At 42.4% G+C, this 23,604-nt stretch overlaps 1 protein-coding gene across 1 annotated transcript in view; it reads left to right on the forward strand.

Moving 5' to 3' along the window:
- The first annotated feature begins 11,193 nt into the window (after positions 1–11,193).
- Positions 11,194–23,604, forward strand: part of LOC132020241 (putative tetratricopeptide repeat protein 41) — a 71,091-nt gene continuing 58,680 nt past the window's right edge. The window contains exons 1-3 of the mRNA XM_059404447.1: positions 11,194–12,035; positions 15,583–15,763; positions 18,861–19,075. Of these exons, the coding sequence (XP_059260430.1) occupies positions 11,234–12,035; positions 15,583–15,763; positions 18,861–19,075 (1,198 nt within the window). The 5' untranslated portion in view covers positions 11,194–11,233. The remainder of the gene's footprint in view (positions 12,036–15,582; positions 15,764–18,860; positions 19,076–23,604) is intronic.

Raw genomic sequence — 23,604 nt, forward strand, 5'->3', positions numbered from 1 at the left:
ATTCTCACATCCCATTTTGGTCCAGTTCCTCTGGAACTTACACTCCATGCTGTTACTAAGCTCCCTACCTTTGGCTCTGATTCCCTTGCTTCCTAATTTTAGTTTTTCCCTTTGACACTGTATATCCATGGGCACTATGGGAAACAATTACCTTTAGTGTTGTTGGTAAATCTCTTCTTGGAAGAGAGAATCATATAGACAAAGGGGTGCCATTATGGGCAAAGGTGTTGCTAACCTGGTATACAGATGTAGTCCAGCAGTGAGGAGGCAGAGTGCAGACCAGGGAGATTAAGGCAGGAAAACAGTTGGAATTAGGGAGCTTAAGGAATGGGGGTGAGCACCAAGGTGAATTTGTTAGCTGATTGGTTCATTCATTCATTCATTCATTCAACAAGTGTTGATCTGGTACATGCCAGGGGTTATGCAAGGTGCTGGCTGTATAAGGGTGAGGGATATAGATGCGGTCTCTGGGCAGAGCTTGAACAGATAGTAACAGGGGAGTTGCGTAAGTGCATGGATCTTATTTAAAGTGAAGCAAGGCTGTGAGGAATGACTGCAGAAGAATATGAGGGGACTTTTCAGAGTGATGGAAGTGCTTTTGATCTTGATTTTGGTGGTGGTAAAAACACATGGCAGTAAAAGCTCTACGCTTAAAGAAAAGTGGATTTTGTTACATGTAAATTGTACCTTGATCAAAGGAACTGATAGCAACTGTCATTCTAAACAGCAAAACACCAAAACCCCGCTGCTTCAGTAGGAATCAGGAACCAGCCAGACATGCCTGATTTTGTCAGTATTGTCTCACACTGTTTTGGAGTGTCTAAGACAAGAAAATGGGGTAATTGTCATTAATTTTAGGAAAGTCAAAGTCATTTATTTTGAAATTCCTTCTCGCTGGTGAAGTAACTGTATACCCTGGAAACCCAAGAGACTCCAGTTAGGGAGAAAACATTATAATGAGTATGAAAATCTGGTAAACAATAAATATATAAAAACCAATAGACTTGCTCTAATCTTGCAAAAAGCACACAGAACTGGAAATTTCAAAGACTTCATGGAGGGGTGCCTAGGTGGCTCAGTTGTTTAAGCGACCAACTCTTGATTTCAGCTCAAGTCTTGATCTCAGGGTCGTGAGTTTAAGCCCCACATTGAGCTCCACTCTGGGCATGGAGCTTGCTTTTTTTTTTTTTTTTTAAGATTTTATTTATTTATTTGACAGACAGAGATCACAAGTCGGCAGAGAGGCAGGCAGAGACAGAGGAAGGGAAGCAGGCTCCCCGCTGAGCAGAGAGCCCGATGCGGGACTCGATCCCAGGACCCTGGGATCATGACCTGAGCCGAAGGCAGAGGCTTTAACCCACTGAGCCACCCAGGTGCCCCCCTCTTTAAAAATTTTTTTTTTTCCTTTGGTGGAGCTTATTTAAAAAAAAAAAAATCCAGTTTAGAAGAGAATGAGAGCACCTGTGATCACACACTAGGGATGCAGGAAACCTTTGCGGATTGAAGCCAGAAAATGCAACAAAAGGCAGAGGGTGTTTACCAGGCCTCCTCTCTGCTGGGCCCTGAATTCCAGTTTTTGTCTTTCTAGCACTGGCACCATGAGACTGCTGCTTTTCAGCATTGTGCTTTCTTCCAAGAATATAGGTTCCGTGTGGCATAAGAACCAGCAAGTATTTTGAGGGAAGAAACCAACAGAGAATGTAGGGCTCACTTAGCAACGCTTCCTTTCTTTCTGGAATCTTGTCTCCTCAAATCCTGATGCCTTTAAACAAATTCTCAAGTATCTTATCTGGCTTTTCTTCTTGTTCTGGCCTAAGGGTTGTCTGCTTCACATTGTCCATCATAGTAAATTATACAAGTAGATGTGTCTCACCGAACTCCGTGGTCCTATTTGAAGGTTTCAAAAAAAAAATTTTAGAGAAGACACTAAACAACCATAATTATTTTCTTTATTAACTTTCGGGTAGTTTTTCATCAAGCAATTTATGTAATGTTTAATGTTTCCAAACCTGAACTTGTATTATTTTGGCTATAGAACAATAAATGTGTTTCTAAATATTTAATGAAACTGTAGTTTTATCTTATTTTTGACTAGTTTTTGCTGTGAAATATTTTGTGATCTTTTCCCTATACCCTGCCCCAGCTTACCCTAAATTAGCTTGCTTGAGAATTGACCTTGGATTTATAAAATGGTCACCTGCATTGGCTAATAAAATGTCTGGGTGCTATAACTTTCTTATACAATTAGAAAATTTAAGCCCTTTTTTAAAAAGATTTTATTTATTTATTAAAGATTTTATTTACTTATTTGACAGAGATCATAAGTAGGGAGAGAGGCAGACAGAGAGGAAGGGAAGCAGGCTCCCTGCCAAGCAGAGAGCCCAATTCGGGGCTCGATCCCAGGACCCCCGGATCATGACCGGAGCCGAAGGCAGAGGCTTTAACCCACTGAGCCATCCAGACGCCCCTATTTATTTATTTATTTGATAGAGCACATGTGAGAGCGCACAAGCAGGGGGAACAGCAGAGGAAAAGGGAGATGCAGGCTCTAAACTGAGCAGGGAGCCCTTCTGGGGGCTTGATCCAGGGACCCTGGGGTTATAACCTGAGCAGAAGGCAGTCACTTGACCGATTGAGCCACACAGGTGCTCCTATACCTGTTTTAAATTAAATTCACCTGTAGTCTTATAGTTTGTATTTTATTTTCTACTAATTAAAAACAAATATCTCCCTAGAGTCTGCCTTAGAAAATTAGGTCGATTAAAAAAGTCTATCCAAGGGGCACCTGGATAGTGGGTTAAGCCTCTGCCTTTGGCTCAGGTCATGATCTCAGGGTCCTGGGATCGAGCTCCATGTTGGACTCTGTGCCCTGCTGGGAGCCTGCTTCCTCCTCTCTCTCTCTCTGCCTGCCTCTCTGCCTACTTGTGATCTCTGTCTGTCAAATAAATAAATAAAATCTTTAAAAAAATGTCTATCCAGTTGTCTTCTATCAACTTTGGATGCTAGGAGAGTGTAAAAGGAATTGAACTTCAAATAAGATTTGTTACATTTTAAGTTGTATATACAGGTGCATATTTTGCATGATCCAATTAGCCACGCTGATGATAATTTACATTAGGGACGAAATAGAATTTTAGAACTGGAAGGAATCTTGGAAATCATGTAGTTCTGCAACTTTCCCTTTAAGTTTAAAATGACAAACCGAATATATTTTCATGGTTTAAAAAAGTGCCCAGTGGGAGGGGCGCCTGGGTGGCTCAGTGGGTTAAAAAAGTGCCCAGTTGGTACAGGGAATTATAGGACAAAGGTAAAAGTTCTAGGTTCTTCCCACCTCATTGTTCCTATTCTCTAGAGGTCAGAACTGACAGAGGTTCCTTCCAGAGATTTGTTTGTATGTGTGCAAAGTACGTGTGTGTGGTAAAATTAAAGATGAAAATTTTGATTTTTTCCAAAGATACATGGAATACACATTAGCTTATTCCATTTAATACATCTTTGATGTCTCATTCTTTTTCATCTCTCCTATTTGATAGGCATTCGTATTGTTTCTGGTTGCTATTACAGGCAATGCTGTGGAGAATGCTTTAATATGCACAGGTTTTTTATTTTTCTCTGGAAGATAAATATTTAGTTTTGGAATAGTTAGATCAAAGGGTATGTGCGTTCAAAATTCTATGGGTATTTACCAATTAATCTGAAAAAACTATACCAATTTATCTCCCGTATGAAGCCTCTCTCCCCACCCCTTTTTTAAAAAAGCAGCTTAGGAAATTTGAGGTCCTGAGAAATTAAATGATGTAACTGAATTAAGTATTGGTGGGTCAAGGTAGAACTCATATTTTAAACATTTCTTACATTGTTCTAGCCACCGCATACCTCTTGACTCCTTTTAAAAGATTTTTATATGCTTTTTTAAAAAAAAATTTTATGATTTTAAAAGTCATGAATGTGTATTATTAAAAAAAATTGAAAATTAAATAAAAGGTGAAGGGAGATGAGGTGCCTGGGTGGCTCAGATCAAGACCTGCCTTCGGCTCAGGTCTTGATCCTGGAGTCCTGGGATTGAGTCCCGCATTGTGCTCCCTGCTGGGCAGGGAGTCTGCTTCTCCCTCTGACCTTTCCCCTCTCATGCTCTTTCACTCTCTCTCTCTCTCTCAAATAAATAAAATAAAATAAATCTTAAAAAAAACAAAGGTCAAGGAAGAAAATTAAAATAAGAAATGCCTTAATGAGATAAACCACTATAGACATCTTATTGTCCTCATTAAAATTTAACATGTATTTTTACATTAAAATTAGAATCACATAATAATACTGTTTTGAAACCTTTTCACTTGTCAATATATGGTAAACTTTTGCCCATATAAGCATTTTTTAATAACTTTTTTTTTTTAAAGATTTTTTATTTATTTGACAGACAGAGATCACAAGTAGGCAGAGAGGCAGGCAGAGAGAGAGAGGAAGTGAAGCAGGCTCCCTGCCAAGCAGAGAGCCCGATGTGGGGCTCGATCCCAGGATCCTGGGATCATGACCTAAGTCAAAGGCAGAGGCCTTAACCCACTGAGCCACCCAGGTGCCCCGCCCATATAAGCATTTTTAAAAACATTCTATTTATCTGATAGAAAGATACACAGCGTGTGTGTGTGGGAGGCACAAGCAGGGGGAGTGGGAAAGGGAAAAGCAGGCTTTCTGCTGAGTAGGGAGCCTGACATAGGGCTTGATCCCAGGACCCTGGGCTCTGAGCCAAAGGCAGACACTGAACAACTAAGCCACCATGTGAGGTTCCTCCATATAAACATTTTTACAAGTTATCTTTTAATGGATATACACTGTTTCACATTATGACTACACTGTGATTGTCCAATTTATTATTGTTAGTTCTTTAGTTTATAACCAATTTTTAAACCGTCATAAATATTGCTACAGTGAAAATCCTTATTGATAAATCCTTACATACAAGATGATTTTTTAAAATTGGAAAGCTTGGTAGAAAATACGACTTGTTTTGGAAGGATTTTGACAGTAAAAATTGCCCTCTGGGATAGTTGTACCAATTTACATTTCTACCATTGACATTTTAAGCATTAGAAGCTTAAAAAAAAATCTGGGGCTGTCAAGGGTAAACTTACCAAAGTTGGAACCTGTGGTCATTGTGAGTGGGGAGCAGGGGGTGTGGCATTTGAATATAGAAATTTTTAAGCCTTAAAATATTGAGAGAAATTTCTGTAAAAGGTCAGAGGAACTTTGGACCCATTAATAGGTACTTTCATAGCTTTTAGTTATAAAGTTCAGTGATATATGGAGTAATGCTGTTGCGCCTGCTATATCACAAAATATGAAGGCAAACATTTGCAGTAAAGGTCATATTACAGTTGACAACAATAGGAATAGCAAACATTGAGGGCTTAGTATGGACCGTGTAGATTATAAATAAATTAAACAGTGATAACTTGTTTTAAAAATCTGTTGGGCAGGATATTTCTTTTTTCTTCTTCTTCTTAAAGATTTTATTCATTTATTTGACACAGAGAGAGATCACAAGCAGGCAGAGAGGCAGACAGAGAAAAGGGAGGGGGGAGCAAGCTCCCTGCTGAGCAGAGAGCCTGATGCGGGGCTCGATCCCAGGACCCTGAGATCACAACCCGAGCCGAAGGCAGAGGCCCAACCCACTGAGCCACCCAGGCACCCCACTGGGCAGGATATTTCTTTATGAGAAGTCCATTTTAGCAGTGTTAAAACAAATTTTAGCACAATTAGGTGCTTATTATGCTAAGTCTCATTTAATCCCGTCATGGATGTGGTCATCCTTTCCAGATCTACAGGTGTCACAGTCCGTTTGAGGCAGGGTTTATGGGACTCCAACACCCAAGTTCAATCTCCAGGAGTATACCCATTCCGATTGATGGCCCTTACTGCTATCAGATGGGCCAGGGACAGATATTAAATAACTTTGATTTCCTGGTGTACATGTTGGGGCTTTCAATTCTGCTTCAGTCTTTTTGATTAAGCAAGAGAAAGTTAGTTTGGTACAAGTTTGTCTTAAATGTCTCTCTAGTAAGTACATGTTAATCTATTCAGTAAAAAGAGAAGTATATCTAACTAGAATTTTTTTTCACACTGTTTGCTTTTTAAGGCATTTATTTTTATGGCTACCATCTATTTGTGGCATATGATAAGGATTTTGCACTTATGGTAATAATGAAGCTTCTGATTAAAATTCTTTTTTGTACTAAATTGTTTTAACAATTAAAAGTCACATCTTTTCTATATTTTCCTTCCACTCAAAAATAACTCCTTCCATTTAGGTTCCTCCTGCTCCCCCCCTCCCCTGTCTTAATCCCCTTTTCTGGCAAAAACTGGCAATTGTGCAGCAAGGCGTAGATATTATTTTTTATTTTATTTTATCTTTTTTTCCAGCAAAAACTAGCAATTGTGGAGCAAGGCATAGATATTATTTTTTATTTTATTTTATCTTTTTTAAAGATTTTTTTAAAAAATATTTTTATTTATATGTTTGAGAGAGAGAGCACGCTTGTGAGCATGAGGTGGGGGAGGGAGAAGGAGGGGCAGAGGGGGTGACAGCAGACTCCCCACTGAGCAAGGAGCCTGACGTGGGGCTCAATCCCAGGACCCTGAGATCAAGACCTGAGCCAAAGACAGATTTTTTTTTTAAGTTTTTTTTTTTATTTATTTGACAGAGATCACAAGCAGGCAGAGAGGCAGGCAGAGAGAGGGGGAAGCAGGCTCCCTGCTGAGCAGAGAGCCCGATGTGGGGCTTGATCCCAGGCCTCTGGGATCATGACCTGCGCTGAAGGCAGAGGCTTTAACGCACTGAGCCATCCAGGCGCCCCCAAAGACAGATGTTTAATGGATCAAACCACCCAGGCACCTCTAAGATTTTATTTTTAAGCAAATTCTACACCCAGAATGGGGCTTGAACCTACAACCCTGAGACCAAGATTTGCACACCCCGCCAACGGAGCCAGCCAGGTGAGCCAGCCAGGAAATAGACATGCCATAATCTGCTATAATTAGCCATTCTGACACAGCTACCATACCATTATTCTTTCCTGGTTTTTTCTCATGTGCATTTTTTCTAATGATTATAGTTAACATTCATTGAATATTTGTTATCGGTGCTATTCTTAATATCTTGCCTCTAATAACTTGTTTGATCTTCTGAACTATTTTTTTTTAATTTTAAAGATTTTATTTATTTATTTGATACAGAGAGAGAGAGAGATCCCAAGCAGGCAGAGAAGCAAGCAGAGAGAGAGAGAGGCAGAAGCAGGCTCCCGGCTGAGCAGAGAGCCTGATGCAGGGCTCAATCCCAGGACCGTGAGATCATGACCCAGGCTGAAGGCAGAGGCTTAACCCACAGAGCCACCCAGGTGCCCCGATCTTCTCAACTATTCTATGATATAGATAGCATTATCCCTATTTTGCAGATGAGGAAACTGAAGCATGGTGAGATTAAGAAACTTACTAGAAGAACTTGAATCCAGGGAATTGGGCTTCTGAGCTTGGACCTTTCACCACTTTACTGTGCTGTTTCCCATACTTAGCTGTGTTTTGTTGCTTTTTAAGGCATTTATTATTTTATTATTTATTATTATTATTTTATTATTATTATTTATTTTAAGGCATATATTATGGCCTATAGTTTTTTTTTCTTTTTAACTAACCCTTATAAGTATTTTCCTCTTGCTAGTCCTCAGACTTTTTAAGAAATAACTTTATCTCAGCATAATTTACATAAAATTTAAATACACCCATTTTAAATATGTTCAGTTGATAAATTTTAATGACTGCCTATACCTAACCACCACTACAATTAAAATTCCCGGGGTGCCTGAGTGGCTCAGTAAATTAAATGTCTGCTTTCAGCTCAGGTCATGATTTCAGGGTCCTGGGATTGAGCCCCACATCGAGCCCTACATCAGACTCCCACTCAGCAAGGAGTCTGCTTTTCCCTCTGCATCTTCCCTCTGCTCGTGCTCTCTTTCTCTTTCTTGTAAATAAATAAAATCTTTTAAAAAAATTTCCATTGCCCTAAAGAGTTCTCTCACGACCCTTTCAAGTTATTTCCTTTCCTACCCTCCACCAGACAAGCAGAAATCTGCTTTCTATAACTGATTTTTCTTTTTTTACTTCCTTTTCGACCCACAAATTTAGAAATTTGGAAATGTAATATTTAATTCCCAGAGTTTGTGAATTTTTCAGGATCTTTCTATTAGTTTCTAATTAATTTAACCATTGTGGTTAGAGAGCACACTTTATATGGTTTCAGTTCTTTCAGATTCGCTGAGTTTTGGTTTGTGGCCCAGAATGGAGGTCAGTGAACATCATTTAAAGGGCCAGATAGAAAATATTTCAGGCTTTGTACTCAATACCTGCACTCACGCTCAAATTCTCAACTCTGCTGTTGTAGCACAAAACACATAATATATGAATGGGAGTGTTGAAATCTCTAACTATGTTAAAGGTCTGTCTGTTTCTCCTTTCATTTCTGCCATTTTTTAAAGAAGATTTTATTTATTTATTTGACAGAGATTACAAGTAACAGAAAGGCAGGCAGAGAGAGAGAGGAGGAAGCAGGCTCCCTGCAGAGCAGAGAGCCCAATGTGGGGCTCCATCCCAGATCCCTGGGATCATGACCTGAGCCAAAGGCGGAGGCCTTAAACCACTGAGCCATGCAGGTGCCCCTCTGCCAGTTTTTGCTTTATGTATTTTGGAGTTGTGTTATTAGGTGCATACACTCTTAGGATTGTTATGTCTTCTTGGTGGACTGGCTGCTTTATCATTATGTAATGTCACTCCTAGTCTAGTAACGCCCTTTGTTCCAAAGTCGTCTTTTCCTGATAAACTTCTCTAGTTCACAGGATTCATACCCCCATACTGCCTGAGGTCTGTTTAATATATTTTGTCCAGTGTTCTAATTTTCTGAAGAGAATAGGTAAGTCTAGTCCCTATCATTCTATCATGGCTATAAGCAGAAGTCTGTAACTATCTTTTTTTTTTTTCTTCCCATAACTGTCTTTTTAACAGATATACAAGCTGCCACCTGTGGTTGTACTTTTGTCCTATTAGTTATTCCCTTAACAAAAAGCAAAGACCACTTAGTTTACTTGCTTTTATCATTTTTTTCCATCATAAACAATATAATGACATTTTAATGGCTATAGTCTCTCGCTATTTTGATTAGTTCCTTGGAGAGATTCCCAGAAAGTAGAATCACTGAATCAAAAATTGTAAACATTTTAATATATTTTGAAATATATTATCATTTATTTTCCAATATACCTTGCAATAGCTTTCCAAAATTACCAGTTTACAGTTCCATAGCTATATATGACATAAAATTTCACCAAAGTTACATACTTAAAAATGTATATCATTGCTTTAAAATTTTTTTTTGAATTCTTGAAAGGTTTCATGTGCTTTTATATGTATTCTTGTATTGTTTTTTTTTTTATCTGTTTGTATCTTTTGCTTATATGTCTACTAGGATGCCAGTATTCTTTTTTTTAAATAAAGATAAACTTATTTGTGGCAAATATTTTTTACAGTCTGTTGATTGCCTTTTAAGTCCTTTCAAAATGTAACTGTGTCTGTCCATCCATTGTGACTTCTTCTACAGCTTGTAAGTTTTAGAAATCCTCTCCAGGTTTGATAAATATTTAATTATATTTTCTTTTCATTGAAAAATTATGTTGAAATTTTCATTCAACAAATATTTACCTATCACCTACGCTTAGCCAGTCATTATACTAGGTATTGAGAATATGGTAGAAACTAAAATAGAAATGATTTCTGATTGCATGGGACTAGGAGAGGGTGGATATTTGCAAGGGCTGATAATCTAATTCCAGCCTCCTACATGGCAGAAGAGAAGTCTGTTAATAAAGCACTCATGACACCTATTCTGTCATTTTTTTTTTTTTTTTTGGGTGCAGGAGTGTGAGAGTAAGTACAGCTTGAACTGAATTTTTTCAAGTTGCCACCTCTTTATTACAATATTATTTATTGGATAGGCATTTCCACCCATTGATTTAAGGGATTTCATTATCTCTGTAATATAGAGATACTGTAAAGTATTTGTTCGGGAGTCAGGCTAACCTGTGTTTAGATCCTGGCTCTCCGTTCACTAGCCAAGTGACTTTGGACATGTTGCTTATCCTGTTTGAACTTTTGTTTCTTTGACTGTAAAGTAGGGTGGCAATATTAGCTATTATTGAACTACTGTGACAATTCAAAGTAAAGGGGTTAAACTTTTTGAAAAGGTACTGCATTATTCTTGTCAAGGGATTGTGATGAAAAATTGCCATATACATGATAAAATGATGTTTCTTCTTAGGTGGAGGCAAAAACATAACCCAAAAAGTAGTGCTTGGTATGGAAATGAGTTGCATTAAGAAAAATCTCCTAAAAAGGGTTGTTTTCATTTATTTATTTATTTTTCTTCTGAGCAAGGTGCAAGCGTATCTACATCAGTGTTGGAGGGTGTGTTTTTTATCTTTAGCTCAGTGGAATTGAATTCCTAGCTCATGTAGGTGGATGGAATTTGTATGAGTCTGTTCAATTTAAGATTAAAAAAAAAATGGTTGCAGAACTCCGTGAAGGTCTTAGATCCCAACTTCCTCGTGTCTCTTAGATGCCTGGAGCATTACTGATCTCGGGCCTTGTTACACTTTGGTATCTTCTTATCCCAATCTCGACTTCATACCTATTCATTCTTGCTTCTTACCTTGGTCATGGGTCTTGGCTAATTCAGCTCGTAGATACATAAGGATCCTTCTCTGGGTTTGTCTTCCTTTTCACACACCCAGGAGGTCCCCTTGCATGATTTACAAATTTATAGGGGGCAGAAGTAGCAGTGGGTGGAAGGAATACTTGGAAGGTGGAATGTAGTCTGGGGAGAGGGGGAGAGCCTCGGGTCCAGTGCTTGCTCACCTTGTGGTTCTCAGCTTGTCAGCAAAAGCTATGGGGGAGAAGGGGAATGTGAACTTCCTTTAATCCTAAAATGAATTTTTTTTTTCTTTTTCAGTCTTCCACTAGATTTTCAAATCTGATTTGCCCGTTGGTTGGCACCTCTCACCTTCACATGTCAATAAGAAAGAAACCATTTTGGGGAAAGTTTTCAAAGTGTTTGTAACTAACATAATTAGGAAGAAGTCTTAGAAGCCGTGGAGATTGGCAGCTATGCCGGGATGAAAATGGTTGTATTTTAAGCATGATGTCATTCCCTGAGCAAAGTGGAATAAGCCAGAAGGCAAATGTAGATAAGTATGCCCAATTTGTCTTAAAGTTCCAGAAACCCATTCAGCCTTACATCTGCTCAACTCTGAATGATTTTCAAGAAGAGAGAGACTTTTTGGCAAACTACATCTTTCCTCAGCTTAATGAGCTCTGCATTTCCCGGGGCACGTATTTCAAAGCTGTAGACCTGAGGTGTGCAGCCTTGATGGTCCCGCCGCCCTTACCCTCCAACCTGTTTAGACAGCATTCTTGTCTCCACGCCCAATGCCTGAAGCTCTGTCTCGACTATGTGAACAGCTGCTTTCCCTTTCTCATCTGCATGCTGGGTCAGACGTATGGGGACTTTCTCCCTGACCATGTGCCTTTACTGTTCTCCAAAGGAACTGACTTGTCAAGTTTATCCCCAATCGAGCAGAATCTCTATGTTGCTGCAAAAAATGGTTATCCGTGGGTCCTGGAGAATCCCAACTACAGTTTGACGGAGTTTGAGATCATCCAAGCGGCATTTCTGAATAAGTCTCAATTTCAGTATTTTTACTTTAGGACTGGACCCACGCTGCTGAAGACTTTAGATGAGGAAAAGGAGAGGCTGCTCTCAGACTCTCTGAATGATGAAGAAAAATTAAGGGTTGGCAAGCTTAAGGCCAAAATTATTAACAAAGGACTCCCTGTCCGATTTTATAAAGACCTCCACGAGTTGGGTGAGCTGGTTTTCAAAGACTGGTCAGTTGTGATAAAACAACTTTACCCAGCCACTTTCATGATCGAGCATATGGGTGAGTAACTATGGAGATACAGCTAAGTGTCTTATCAACATAAAGTTAGCGTGTTTTGCATGTCTTCCTTGTAAGAAGACTTTTGCAATGATTGAAAATATTCTGTAAGCATTTAAAGTTGTTACTATATTTCTGTAACGTGCATTTCTCCATTTGAAGATTTTTGAAACTGGAAATAAGAGCAAATAAAGGGTCATGGAAGATTATTTAGGAATTCCAGGAGCTCGGAGAAGGCCTCAAATATCTGGCAGTTAAGGCAATAGATCTAGAGCAAAGCTTCTCAGCCCCAGCTGGCTGTCCCCCCCCTACCCCCCCACTGCCATGGGACATTTGGCTTCGTCTGAAGTCATTTTGGTGTCAGAGTTGGGGGAGTGCTCCTGGCACCTTCGTTGGTGGAGGTCGGGGTACTGCTAAACATCCCTCACCCTTACTGCTCAGTAGTCCGTGGACCCGCAGTGTTGGCATCACCTGGGAGTTGATAGAAAAGCATTCCAGGTCCACTGAATAAGGGAGTAGATTTTATAAGATGACCAGGGGAGTTGCATACACATTAAAGTCTGAGGAGCACAACTTGCTATCCTGCCTCTAAATGAAGTGATTACATTTATTTTTGAAGGTAGCATCTTGCAGACACAGAAAGGGCAGAGCAATATTAGAGTATGGCAGAGATTTTTCACCATTTTGGGTCTGTCTTTGGGATGCCCTTAAAAGTATATAAAAAATAGGATGTTTATGTGCATATGTGTGTTGGGGGGGTGAGTAAGAAGATGGCCTGTGTCTTTGATCAGATTCTCAGAAGGTTCCATGACCCAGAAAAGGTTATGAATTACTGTTGCAAGGGCCCCATTAACATGAGATTGCAAAGTGATGGCAGGTGGTGCATTCCCAAATGCTCTCAGGGGCCTTATGGCAGGGAGCAGGTGGATCTTGGTGAACTGAGCAGGACAGAGTTGACTCACCTAAACTCATTCGAATGCAGGGTTGGTGGGGAGGGAGGCGGGTGGCGAAATCCCACTGGTGCTGATCAACTCTGCCTACAAGCCAAATCATTTTGGAGTCCTAGAAAAGAATAGTGTGTCAATCATAACTCTTTGGGTTGTAGGTGACTCAAATTGCCTGAAACAAAAAGGGAATTCATTTACTTATATAACTTTAAAGCCTAGGATTAGGTCTGGTTCAACTCAGGCTTAAGCAGTGGGTCAAACGGTATGACTTGCCCTGGTTTCTTACTGTTTATCAGCATAGCTCTGCCATCCTGATACTGCCTCAGTTCCTTGCTCCTTCATCATGGAAGGAAGATGGCTGTAATAGCTCCACGTTCAAGTCCAGCAGAAGTGGCTCAAAGTCCTAGCATCGAGTCTTTTTGTCTCTGATTAGCCTGACTGGCACCATATGCTCGTAACTGGTTAAATCCCTGGTGCCAGATGATGCTCTGATTGGCTAATCCTGGGTCAGATGCCCCGTGGAGCTGGAGGTGGAGTCAGACCCGCTGGAAGAACGTGAATTGAGAGTCAGGACAGGTGGGAGGGACACTGGATGGTGATCTGCAGCTGTTAAGGAAACTAGAGTAGGTGAATGGGTGTTGAGTGCCCCCAAAATATCCTGAACATTTACTACAAGCTTGGAGTTTTGGAATGTCTAGGGACACTCATGTTCTCAGACCTCAGATTTTTCAATTCCTAGATGTGTGTGACTCTGAGCAAACGACAATATTGGCAAGCTGTCGTTTCTTCTTCTACATAATGAGTTAACATTCACCACCTCGAGAGTAATAATGTGTGTAAAATAACTAAAAGCCATGTCTGACGCGCGTGAGGCACAAAGTAAATAGCTGATGGGAACGATAGCAACAAATGAGTTCTGGAAGAACAGATGATTTGGCTAATGCTCGAAATATGATGATTAGTGATATTCTTTGACTAATCTCAGTCTGAACTGCATGTATAGATCAATACTTCCTAATGTGTTCAAGAATCAAGTCTGTCCAATTATCTTTTGATCTCTCTGATACAGGATGGATGGTGGGGTCGTTGGGAGTAGGGAGGGAAAAAATGAAACAAAATGGGATTAGGGGAGGGATGGGACAGGGGAGGGAGACAAACCTTAGGAGACTCTTAATCTCAGGAAACAAACTGAGGGTTGCTGGGGGATGGGGGGTTGGGAGAGGGTGGCTGGTGATGGACATTGGGGAGGGTATGTGCCATGGTGAGTGCTGTGAAGTGTGTAAGACTGATGATTCACAGACCTGTACCCCTGAAGCAAATAACACATTATAGGTTAATAAAAAAAAAAGAATCAAGTCTATTTGGGTTAGAGACGGGATATTTCTCCATAGTATTCTCCTTAGCCTTTGATTTTAGTTATTACTGGAAAAAATAGCTTTAGACTTTTGTATAACATGTGGACTAAATGTGTGAATTAGAAGTTACAGAATGGATATATTATTTTAAAAAGGGCTTTAGAAAGAAGTGCTATATTATTTTTCTTTTGTATCTTTGATACCCTTTTACCACCCAGGGAGTTCCAAAATCTGATGGGGGTGAGGGATGGGTAACAAAAGATATTTGGGAAGCCAGTGTTTATTGTAAGGCAATGTGGACCTATTGGTTCACACTCTTAACTCATAGAAACAATGTCTGAGTTCCTTGAAGATGCTTAAGATTAATGGGTAAGGTTCAGGTTTACCTCAAGAGACCCATTAGACTGTGGGATCATTCTCAATTCTAAGATCTTGAAATTTGAAGCTGACTTTGGCCAGACTCTAGGTCTTCCAGGTCTCTTTGGCTTTAACTAGAACCAGAGGGCCACCCAGTTAACTGTAAGGTACAAGGGGAGTATCTCGGGAACCTACCTGGCATTCATTTTCTTGTATAACATCCTCCCTCCATTAAAAACAAAAAACAAAACCCTGAGGATATAAGTCTCTCCAGAGACAGAAGGGCATTTTGGCAGTCCAGAACACCTTGACTTTAATTAAACTGCACGTTTAGAATTACAGTAAATTGAAACTGGAAGGAATCACTCAGAGATCCAAGTGTCTAGTCCTGCCCCTTAGTTCACCAGAGAGTTTAAGGGGCTTGCCCAGTGGCAGAGTTACATCCGTACCCATGGTTGTCATTGCATTAGGGCATCTTGTCCAAAAATATGCCCCACTCTCCCAACCCCTGCCATGGATACACTTACATACATTTGCTACAAGATTGAATTAGGTAACTTCATACTAGATAACAATCTAAAAAGATGAGGGGAGGTATGCCACAAACCCAGTTTTTTATTTTTATTTTTTTTGCTCTTGTTATTCCCAGGTCAAGAAATAACTTGGAAACCTAAGTAGGATTTCATATACAAATAAATAAGATTAAATTGCTTGCCTGTTGTTTGCTTTCAGTAGAATATGAAACAGGCTGTGAAATACGATGCCAGCATAGGGAGAAGGTGATAAGGATCCAGAAGGGGAGATACCTTCCTGGGCATTTATAATAACCATATGTAGTGGAAAATGTGAAACAAATGTGAGGTCCTAAAACTTATCTTTCTGTCTATAAAGACTATAAGCACAACTTTGAACGTTTCTATCATGAAGAGTTTACTGAGAAGTGCAAGCAAGTGTTTGTAATTTCCAAGGAATCCAATAGAACCTTTGAAATCTTGGAAAGATTTGCCTTAAAGGATGTGGGATTTGATTGTAACAGCGCTGCACCTGGTTCCAGCTTGGACTCTCTTCTCAGGTAAGATGTCAAGAAATCTCAAGCCTTTTTAGGCTTGAGCAAAATAGCCTGACTTGAGTAAATATGATCCCTCAAATTTCAGCTGTCTTCCCCACCTCCCCTTTTCTATGCCCAAAATTCCTGCAGGAGTGCCCCCGAAAAGCCACCCTTGGTTTGGAATTCCCTTATCAGATGCCAGTCTGCCTTTGCAAAGTTTTCATGACTATTTCACTTCCTTTCTTCCAGTCTCCTCAAGGAGATGATAAACTCTGGAGGGCAAAGCGCATGTCTCCTGCTCCACCCCACCCTGCTCTAAGTTGGTCAAAGTGATTCTTGACAATGATGAAATGACTTTAAGGAGAAGAAAATCAGATCAGAAAATATGAATAATGCATTTTTTACAGTGTTATATAATTTACAAAGCATTTCCACATACATCATCAGCTCATTTTTAATTACCTTGAGATATTCAGCTCACACTATTGTTTGTGTTTGTGTTTGGAACGGAATTATCTTACCAATGGATGCACTCATTGTTGTATCAGTGTCCTCCACATCAAAACCCCTGTTTTCCCTCCCCTACCCCCACTGCGGGGTAGAGCTACCAACAGCTTTGTGGTTCTGGGAACGCGTGCCAAGAGGAAGACAAGTTATTTGGTTAATACAACATAGAGCCCAGGCAAGGCTTTAAAAACGTAACAGGGGTTTGAATATATAGGTCATGCGTTAAAAAAAAAAATCATAGATTTGAATAGGCAAATCCATAGAGACAGAAAGTAGGTTAGTAGCTGGCAGGTTATGAGAGAAGAGGAGAAACAGGAAATGATGGGTCTGGAGTTTCTTTGGGGGGTGCTAAAAATGGTTTGTAATTAGTAGTATTTGTACAACCGTGTGAATACAGTGAAAACCACTGAGTTGTACACTGTAAAATGGTGAGACTTGGGTACGTGAATTATATCTCACGTAAGTTATAATTTTGCATATTTCAGAGTAGATGAGAAATTTGAAGATTTTTATTGCAAGATACAAGTCCCAACTGTGCCCAATTAAATACAATAATGAAACAAGCCCTTTGAAATTAGCTGTGTGGAAACAGGACTTTGACATTTGGAAACAATGCTTTGTACTGTAAGTTCCCGAGTCACATGTAAGAGGTAACAGAGAGGGGTGTTCTTTTGAAGTTTGAAAGCATTGTCCTAACAACTGACCATCTAGAACAATACCCATAGATTTCTTTGCACTGTTTTCATTTTCTATTTGTTCGTAAGAAGAACTCATTCGGACCCTGGCTTAATTATGTCGATGGATTATATTTGTATTTTTGCTTCATTGACTTTACCTGCTAAGAGCCAAGGAGTATTCTAGACATAGGGAACGTAGTAGTGAACAAAGAGACCAAACTCCCTGCCTCCACAGAGCTTACATTATGGAGCTAGGCAACACACATGGCAAATATGGAAAACATGTAATGGTTCACTGCCTTTAGTGCTATGGAGCAAAATATAAAACCTTGGCTAATCCTGGAAGCAGGTGAGGAAGCGAGCTATGCAAACACGGATTGGACAGGCATTCCAGACGGAGGGAACAGCAAGCACAGAGGTCCCGAGGCTGGAGGAATGGCAGGGAGGCCAGGCAGCTGGAAGGAAGTCAGGGCTGTAGGGCGGGTGGTAGGGAATGAGGGTGGATGTGTCATGGAGAGGGGGAGGGTGTGGGTCTTGTCTGGTCTCACAGGTCCATGTAAGGAGTTGGGCTTTTTGCTACTTTTACCACAGAGCAGTGACATATGTCACCTATCTGGACAAGCTCACTCTGGCTACTTGACTGAGGAGAGACCAAAAGAGGACAAAGGTGGAGGTAGGACACCAAATCGGATTCTGCCATTCAAATTTGATGGCAAAGTAATTAAAGCAATAACACATCGACTCCTAATTCATCATAATGGAGGTGGAATTCTCATGGAGTAATTTCTATTAAATGATCCCAACCTGCTTTAATTTCCCTATTTTATTTTATTTTAAAGATTTTATTTATTTATTTGTCAGAGAGAGCAAGAGAGAGAGAGCGCACACAAGCAGGCAGAGAGCCAGGCAGAGACAGAGGGAGAAGCAGTCTCCCTGCTGAGCAAAAGCCCGATATGGGATTCGATCCCAGGACCCTGGGATCATGACCTGAGCTGAGGGCAGCGGCTTAACCGACTGAACCACCCAGGCATCCCTAGGTTTCCTATTTTAGTGGATCTTTAGGCTGATAGCCCTCTTGCTTTGCCCCACCTCAATGTCAGGCTTATTTATTTGATTTCATTCACTCATTCAACAATTTATGATCAGTTACACTGCCAGTCACAAGCTAATAGTGAGTAAGGTAAGCCTGCTAACGGCCTCTGTGAATCTTCCATCCATAAAAAAATCACGAGAACCATACTTATTAAACCACAAATGTGTAAGCAACAGGGTTGGAGTCTATATGTAGTGATACCAGTGGACCTGGGATTCCTCTGCATATCTGGAAATTCTTCACTACAAAACTTAAGCAACGGGACAGGTTATACTGTGCCCATGCCTGTTCAGAGAAATCACGTTTCTGCAGTTCTATGAGCCAAAACACCCTGGGAGAGGAGCAGGCGATGTCTTAGTGAGTTACTAACAATTGTAATTTCCAAAGTCATGGTAATCAGGATTCATGGGAATCCCTGGCATACGGATGCTTCTGTTTCTTATCCTCTGATGTGATGTTCAATGGAGGGCCACTTTGGTGATGGTGGCTCTGACCCAGGGAAGGGCTAAGCAAGGCAGCTGTAGGGGCAGTAGACTGATGTAGAAGAGCCTCCTTCCCTGGGCCTTTGGGCAGGTTGGGCCCTTGATGAACCCCAGGTTAATGCGGGACGACCCTAGGACCTGTGTAGCTGGAAGGGCCTTCCAAGGTTACCATCTCTCTCCTGTTCTAATTTTACACAGGACAGAGCTAAACCCCAGAGGGAAAATAATTTACTTGGAGCCAACTGAGGCCAAAGTTGAGACTAGAATTTCATATCTCTTAGAGACGCAGGAAATTTTTTTCTCCCTTCCTCCCTCCATTTGTAAATATTCTTGACTACATTTTGCCCCTTTATTTTTTTCAGAATAAATCCTCTTCCAGTTTACAAGTCCATTTTGCTCTTGTCTGGAGAACGTGGTTGTGGGAAGTCTACTCTGATCGCCAACTGGGTGAATGATTTCAAAAAGAAATATCCCAGCATGTTGATGATCCCTCATTTTGTGGGGAGCACTTGTGAGAGCAGCGACATCATGTCCGTGATACATTACTTCATCACAGAATTGCAGTACGAAAACTACGGTACTGGAACCAAGCCTTTAGCTTTGGCGAATTTTTGTTAGAGATTAGATATTCCGTCTGCTGTTCCAGTAGCTGTTTTCATCTTGTTCTGGTGTAAACCCTGTATTGTCTCGCTTACGTGACCTACCCGCCTCTTTCCCTCACCGAATTCAATTTCCTTCTTTCTTTTTCTTCCTTCCTTCTTTCACCAAATGTTAGTTGAGCACCGTTACGTGCCAGAGCACTAGGCAGCGGGGATGCGAGAGTCAACAAAATGAACAAAAGTCCTTACCCTCATGGTGCGTTTATGTTATTGGGGTGAGGGAGACTAAGAGTTCACCGACTAAAAACGTAATACAGAATGTGGGATGTAAGTTCTATGAGGGAAAACAAAACAGAGCAAGAAGGGAGGCAGCGTGTGGTGTGTGTCAGAACTGTTAGGTTTTGAAAGTTCTGGGAAAGTCTCGCTGAGAAGACATTTGAATACATACTGGAAGGAGGGAGTCGAGCAGGTACCTCAGGGATAGCATTCCAGTCAAGGGAAGCAAGGACAAGGCCTCCGTGACAGGACGCGCCTCCCAACTATCGCTCCTCCTGTTCGATTCCGTCCCTATTTCTCGAGCGTGTTCGTTTACTCACGTGCTTGTTACTCACTTGTGACTGAGTACTGATTGGTTGCTTGGTCTGTGACAGACACTGCCCTGGGTTCTGGGGATGTCTGCCTCAGGCCGGTAAGGACATGGCTCCCACAGATATGATGTTCTCGTTGAGGAAGTAATAAACGCCATGCAGATTGGTGTGGTAAGGGGGTGGGTGCTCACTAGGTTGAGCGGTGTAGGCCTGCGTCTCTGTATTAGAATAACTCTAGCTGCGGTGACAGCTAAGTCCCGGTTCAGTGGCTTCTCGAATGAAGTCTTTCTCTCGCTCATGGAACAATCCAGTAAGGGGATCTTAGGTAACAAGTGTCTCTCCTCCATGTGGTGATTTGGGGACACAGGCCTTGTCCCTCTTGAGGCTGTGTAATCCCCTAGGGCCTCAGAGTCCTTTGCCTTTGGCTAGAGGAAGAGGAAAAAGAGGGGAAAAGGCACACCTGTTCCTTTAATTTGTTGGCCTGGCAGTGATGCAGATCACTTCACGTGTCATTCTTTTGGCAATAACTTGGCCACCATGGGCCTACATGGCCACACTGAGGGTCAAATGGGGACAAAATGCTGACTCTATCCCAGAAGGGGGAGCATGGACTTATCCTTAAGTAGCTCTCTGCTATACTCTGTGGAGCTCTCACAGACACGGAGTAGCTAACCACATGGAGATTAAAATGTTACAGGCAGAGAGAACAGTTAAGGTAATCCAGGTCCTAAGCCAGAAACAAAGGTGAGTTGGAAAGAAAAGCAGGTCAGTGTGGCTGGCAGGGGAGCCCTACCAGATGGAGCAGAAGGCGAAGACCAGACCACTTTGGGTCTTGGCTTTTTTGCACAGAATGCTAGGTTCAGATTCTGTTGAGTACAGTGGGAGGGCAGTGGAGGATCTTGACCAGGGGAGTGGCTCGAATGATTGATACTTGGAAAAGATCTGTCAGTCTGATGTATGGAAAATGGATGTAGGGAGCAAGTGTAGAGGCTCATTACAGGCTATTGCAATAGTCCCAGCAAGTGATGGGGGTTCTTTGGGGAGGGCAGTAGCGGAGGAGCTGGAGGGCTTTCACTGGACTGAGAGTCTCCTGAGGAACTAAATGTGGAGCTTGAAGGTCAGGAGGTATTGAGGATACCTTTGGGAAGTAAGACAGATGGTGAGGGCTGTGAACTGAGATGGGACATTATCAGTGGGGTGGGGACAGCACGTTTTGAGGGCAATCAAAAGAGTTCTGCTTTGGATGAGAGCTAGCTAAGATACAAGGTGTGTATGGGGAATGGTAACAATTATGTGGGATCTACCTCTGTTCTAGGAGCAGCCGGGGAGCCCAACTGCTACTTATTAGCTGTGTGAGCTTCTGTGAGTTATTTTAACTCGCGGTGGCTCCGTGTTCCTGTTTGTAAAATGTGGATAATAGAAGAAATGTCTTGTAGGTAGTTGAGAAGATTAACTAAGGTAAAGTATGAAAAATAAAGGTACTTAGCCCAGTGCTTGGCATGGAGTAAGCCCTGATAAGTATCAGCTATTATTATTATTGGCTGTCTGCTGTGTATTTGCGTATCTGACTCTGCCTATTTTAGGGAACTCATCTCTTCTTACGTGGGGCTTGTACCCAAGCGTGCATTTGGGTATTGAGTGGGTATGTGGGTCCCAGAATGAGTTTTGATGGACGTGTATTATCTCTATATGATGGACCAGATATCTGAGCTCCTTTGTGTGCATGTGTGTGTATGTGTGTGTGTATCTGTGCACAAATAGGCGCGTGGGCATGAGTCCTCTGCGGTTGCATTCCCCAGGGCGTGGAACTTGGGTAAAATCAAAATCAGTAGCAGCAGGTGCGACTTGTTCTAGAGGACAACCACCCATCCCACTCAGCCACAGCCCCGGGGGAGTTCAGTCTGGCCAGGCTGAGAAGATGAACTCCACCGAAGGAGCCCAGTTATTCCCAAAGCGAATTGTGATTTTAATGAGTGTATTTTTAGATGCTGAAAGCTCCTGAGAAAAACAACTGCTGTTTTCAAAACAAACAGATCTTGAGGTTGACAGTGCAGAATCCATTCAGGAAGGGCGGTGACTAGCAGACCCTCAGTGGCACCTTGTGTCCCTGAAAGGGGGCCCCCACCTCACAACCAGCCCAGGGCCAAGGGCAAGGGCTGTGCTTCTGCACTAGGCCCTCCTTCGTCTTCCAAGCCCGAGCTGCTGCTTGCTGGCTGTGTGCTCTTGGGCAGTTTGCTTAAGCCACGTGCGCCCCAGTTTCTCCTCTGAAGACGGGGGTGGGACTAACAGTGCCTACGTCAGGCTGTGTGAGGAGTGGGAGATTCTGCAGGTTAAGTACTGAGAAGAGTCCCTGGCACACAGTCCCCGTAAGTGTGATTGTGTTGTTGCGGTGATGATGATGGTGACGAAGACTGGTCCTCCCTGAGCTAGAGAAAGAGGCTGCGAGCGGGGGGACTGCTAAGGGAAACAAGAAACTTCTATTCAGTAGCTAGACTCGGGGAGGGAGCGGCAATGCAGGATTTGCAGAGGAGCCCAGCCAGGGCGGAGGCTGAGGGGAAGCACCGCGCTCCGTTTTGGCCTCTGCAGCCGGGAAGCTGGGCTTCGTCTGGGTGCGGAGGATGCAGGCAGGAGAGGGGGAGCCGGGGCCGAGAACACAGCTGGCGGGAGGTCAAGGGCTTGGGGGCACATTCAGCTTCTTTGCAGAGCGGTTCCCCAGGGCCGCCTGCCTCCGCGGGGTGCAGTCGCAGCTCCTGCGAGCGCCCTCTCTAGAAGGGACCCCCCGACACGTGCCCTGTGAAGTTCGGGTTTCTGCTGCTCCGTCCTCGCCTCTGCTTGCCAGGATAGAGGAATCTTGCAGCGAGAACTGCCCGGAGCCCGCTCTCCCCACTCCCACGCCCCTCGCCTGCCGCTGATGTTCTGTGACGTGCTTCGCTGAAGGTCAGGGGAGAGCGGCTGACTTTCTTTCTTTCTTTTCTTTTTTTTTAAATTTATTTTTTATTTATTTTCAGCATAACACTATCATTATTTTTGCACCACACCCAGTGCTCCCTGCAATCCGTGCCCTCTATAATACCCACCACCTGGTCCCCCCCCCCCCCCCCCCCCCCCCCCCCACTTCAAACCTCTCAGATTGTTTTTCAGAGTCCATAGTCTCTCATGGTTCACCTCCCCTTCCCATTTCCCCCAACCCCCTTCTCTCTAACTCCCCATGTCCTCCATGCTATTTGTTATGCTCCACAAATAAGTGAAACCATATGATAATGGACTCTCTCAGCTTGACTTATTTCACTGACTTTTTTGTTTACATGTTTCCTCCTGTTACCCCCACAACCCCCGGGCAGCCCGAAGAACAATGAGTTCCATTTACTGACTCCGCTTTCTGAGTGCCGGCTCTGTGCTAAGGACTTTATCAGCGTCTTATTTAGTTCTGTCAGCAGCCAGCACTCTCTCCACAGATGCACAGACGGGGCATGTGTGGGCACAGCCCGGGTTCAGACTCAGGTCTTCACCCAGCTCCAGACCCCTCCTCCTTTGTACTGCTCTGTCTTGCCTCCTTGAACCAACAGAGGGACACTTTGCTTTTTGAGTGATTTCCATCGGGTCCTCTCCTAGCCTCAGTTCCCCAGAGTCTGCACTCAAATTGGTGGTGTGGAATGGGCAGAAATACGAGCAGGACTTCTTGGTAGGGCTTGCTAAGCTTTGTGCCCTAAGCCCTAGGCCTGGCTGACTTGGGGTCATGGGTTCGAGCCCCACATTGGGTATAGAGAGTACTTAAAAATAAAATCTTAAAAAAAATAATAAAGAGCACCCTCCCAGTAAGAGCCTAATAGGGGCCTTCCTCCTTTACCTCTAACTTTGACCAAGTGGCAAGGACAGCCCCAGTCCCATTGTATTCTAGTTTGTGTGGGTGTCTCCCTGCA

Source organism: Mustela nigripes, chromosome 6, assembly GCF_022355385.1.
Source record: "Mustela nigripes isolate SB6536 chromosome 6, MUSNIG.SB6536, whole genome shotgun sequence".
NCBI lineage: Eukaryota > Metazoa > Chordata > Mammalia > Carnivora > Mustelidae > Mustela > Mustela nigripes.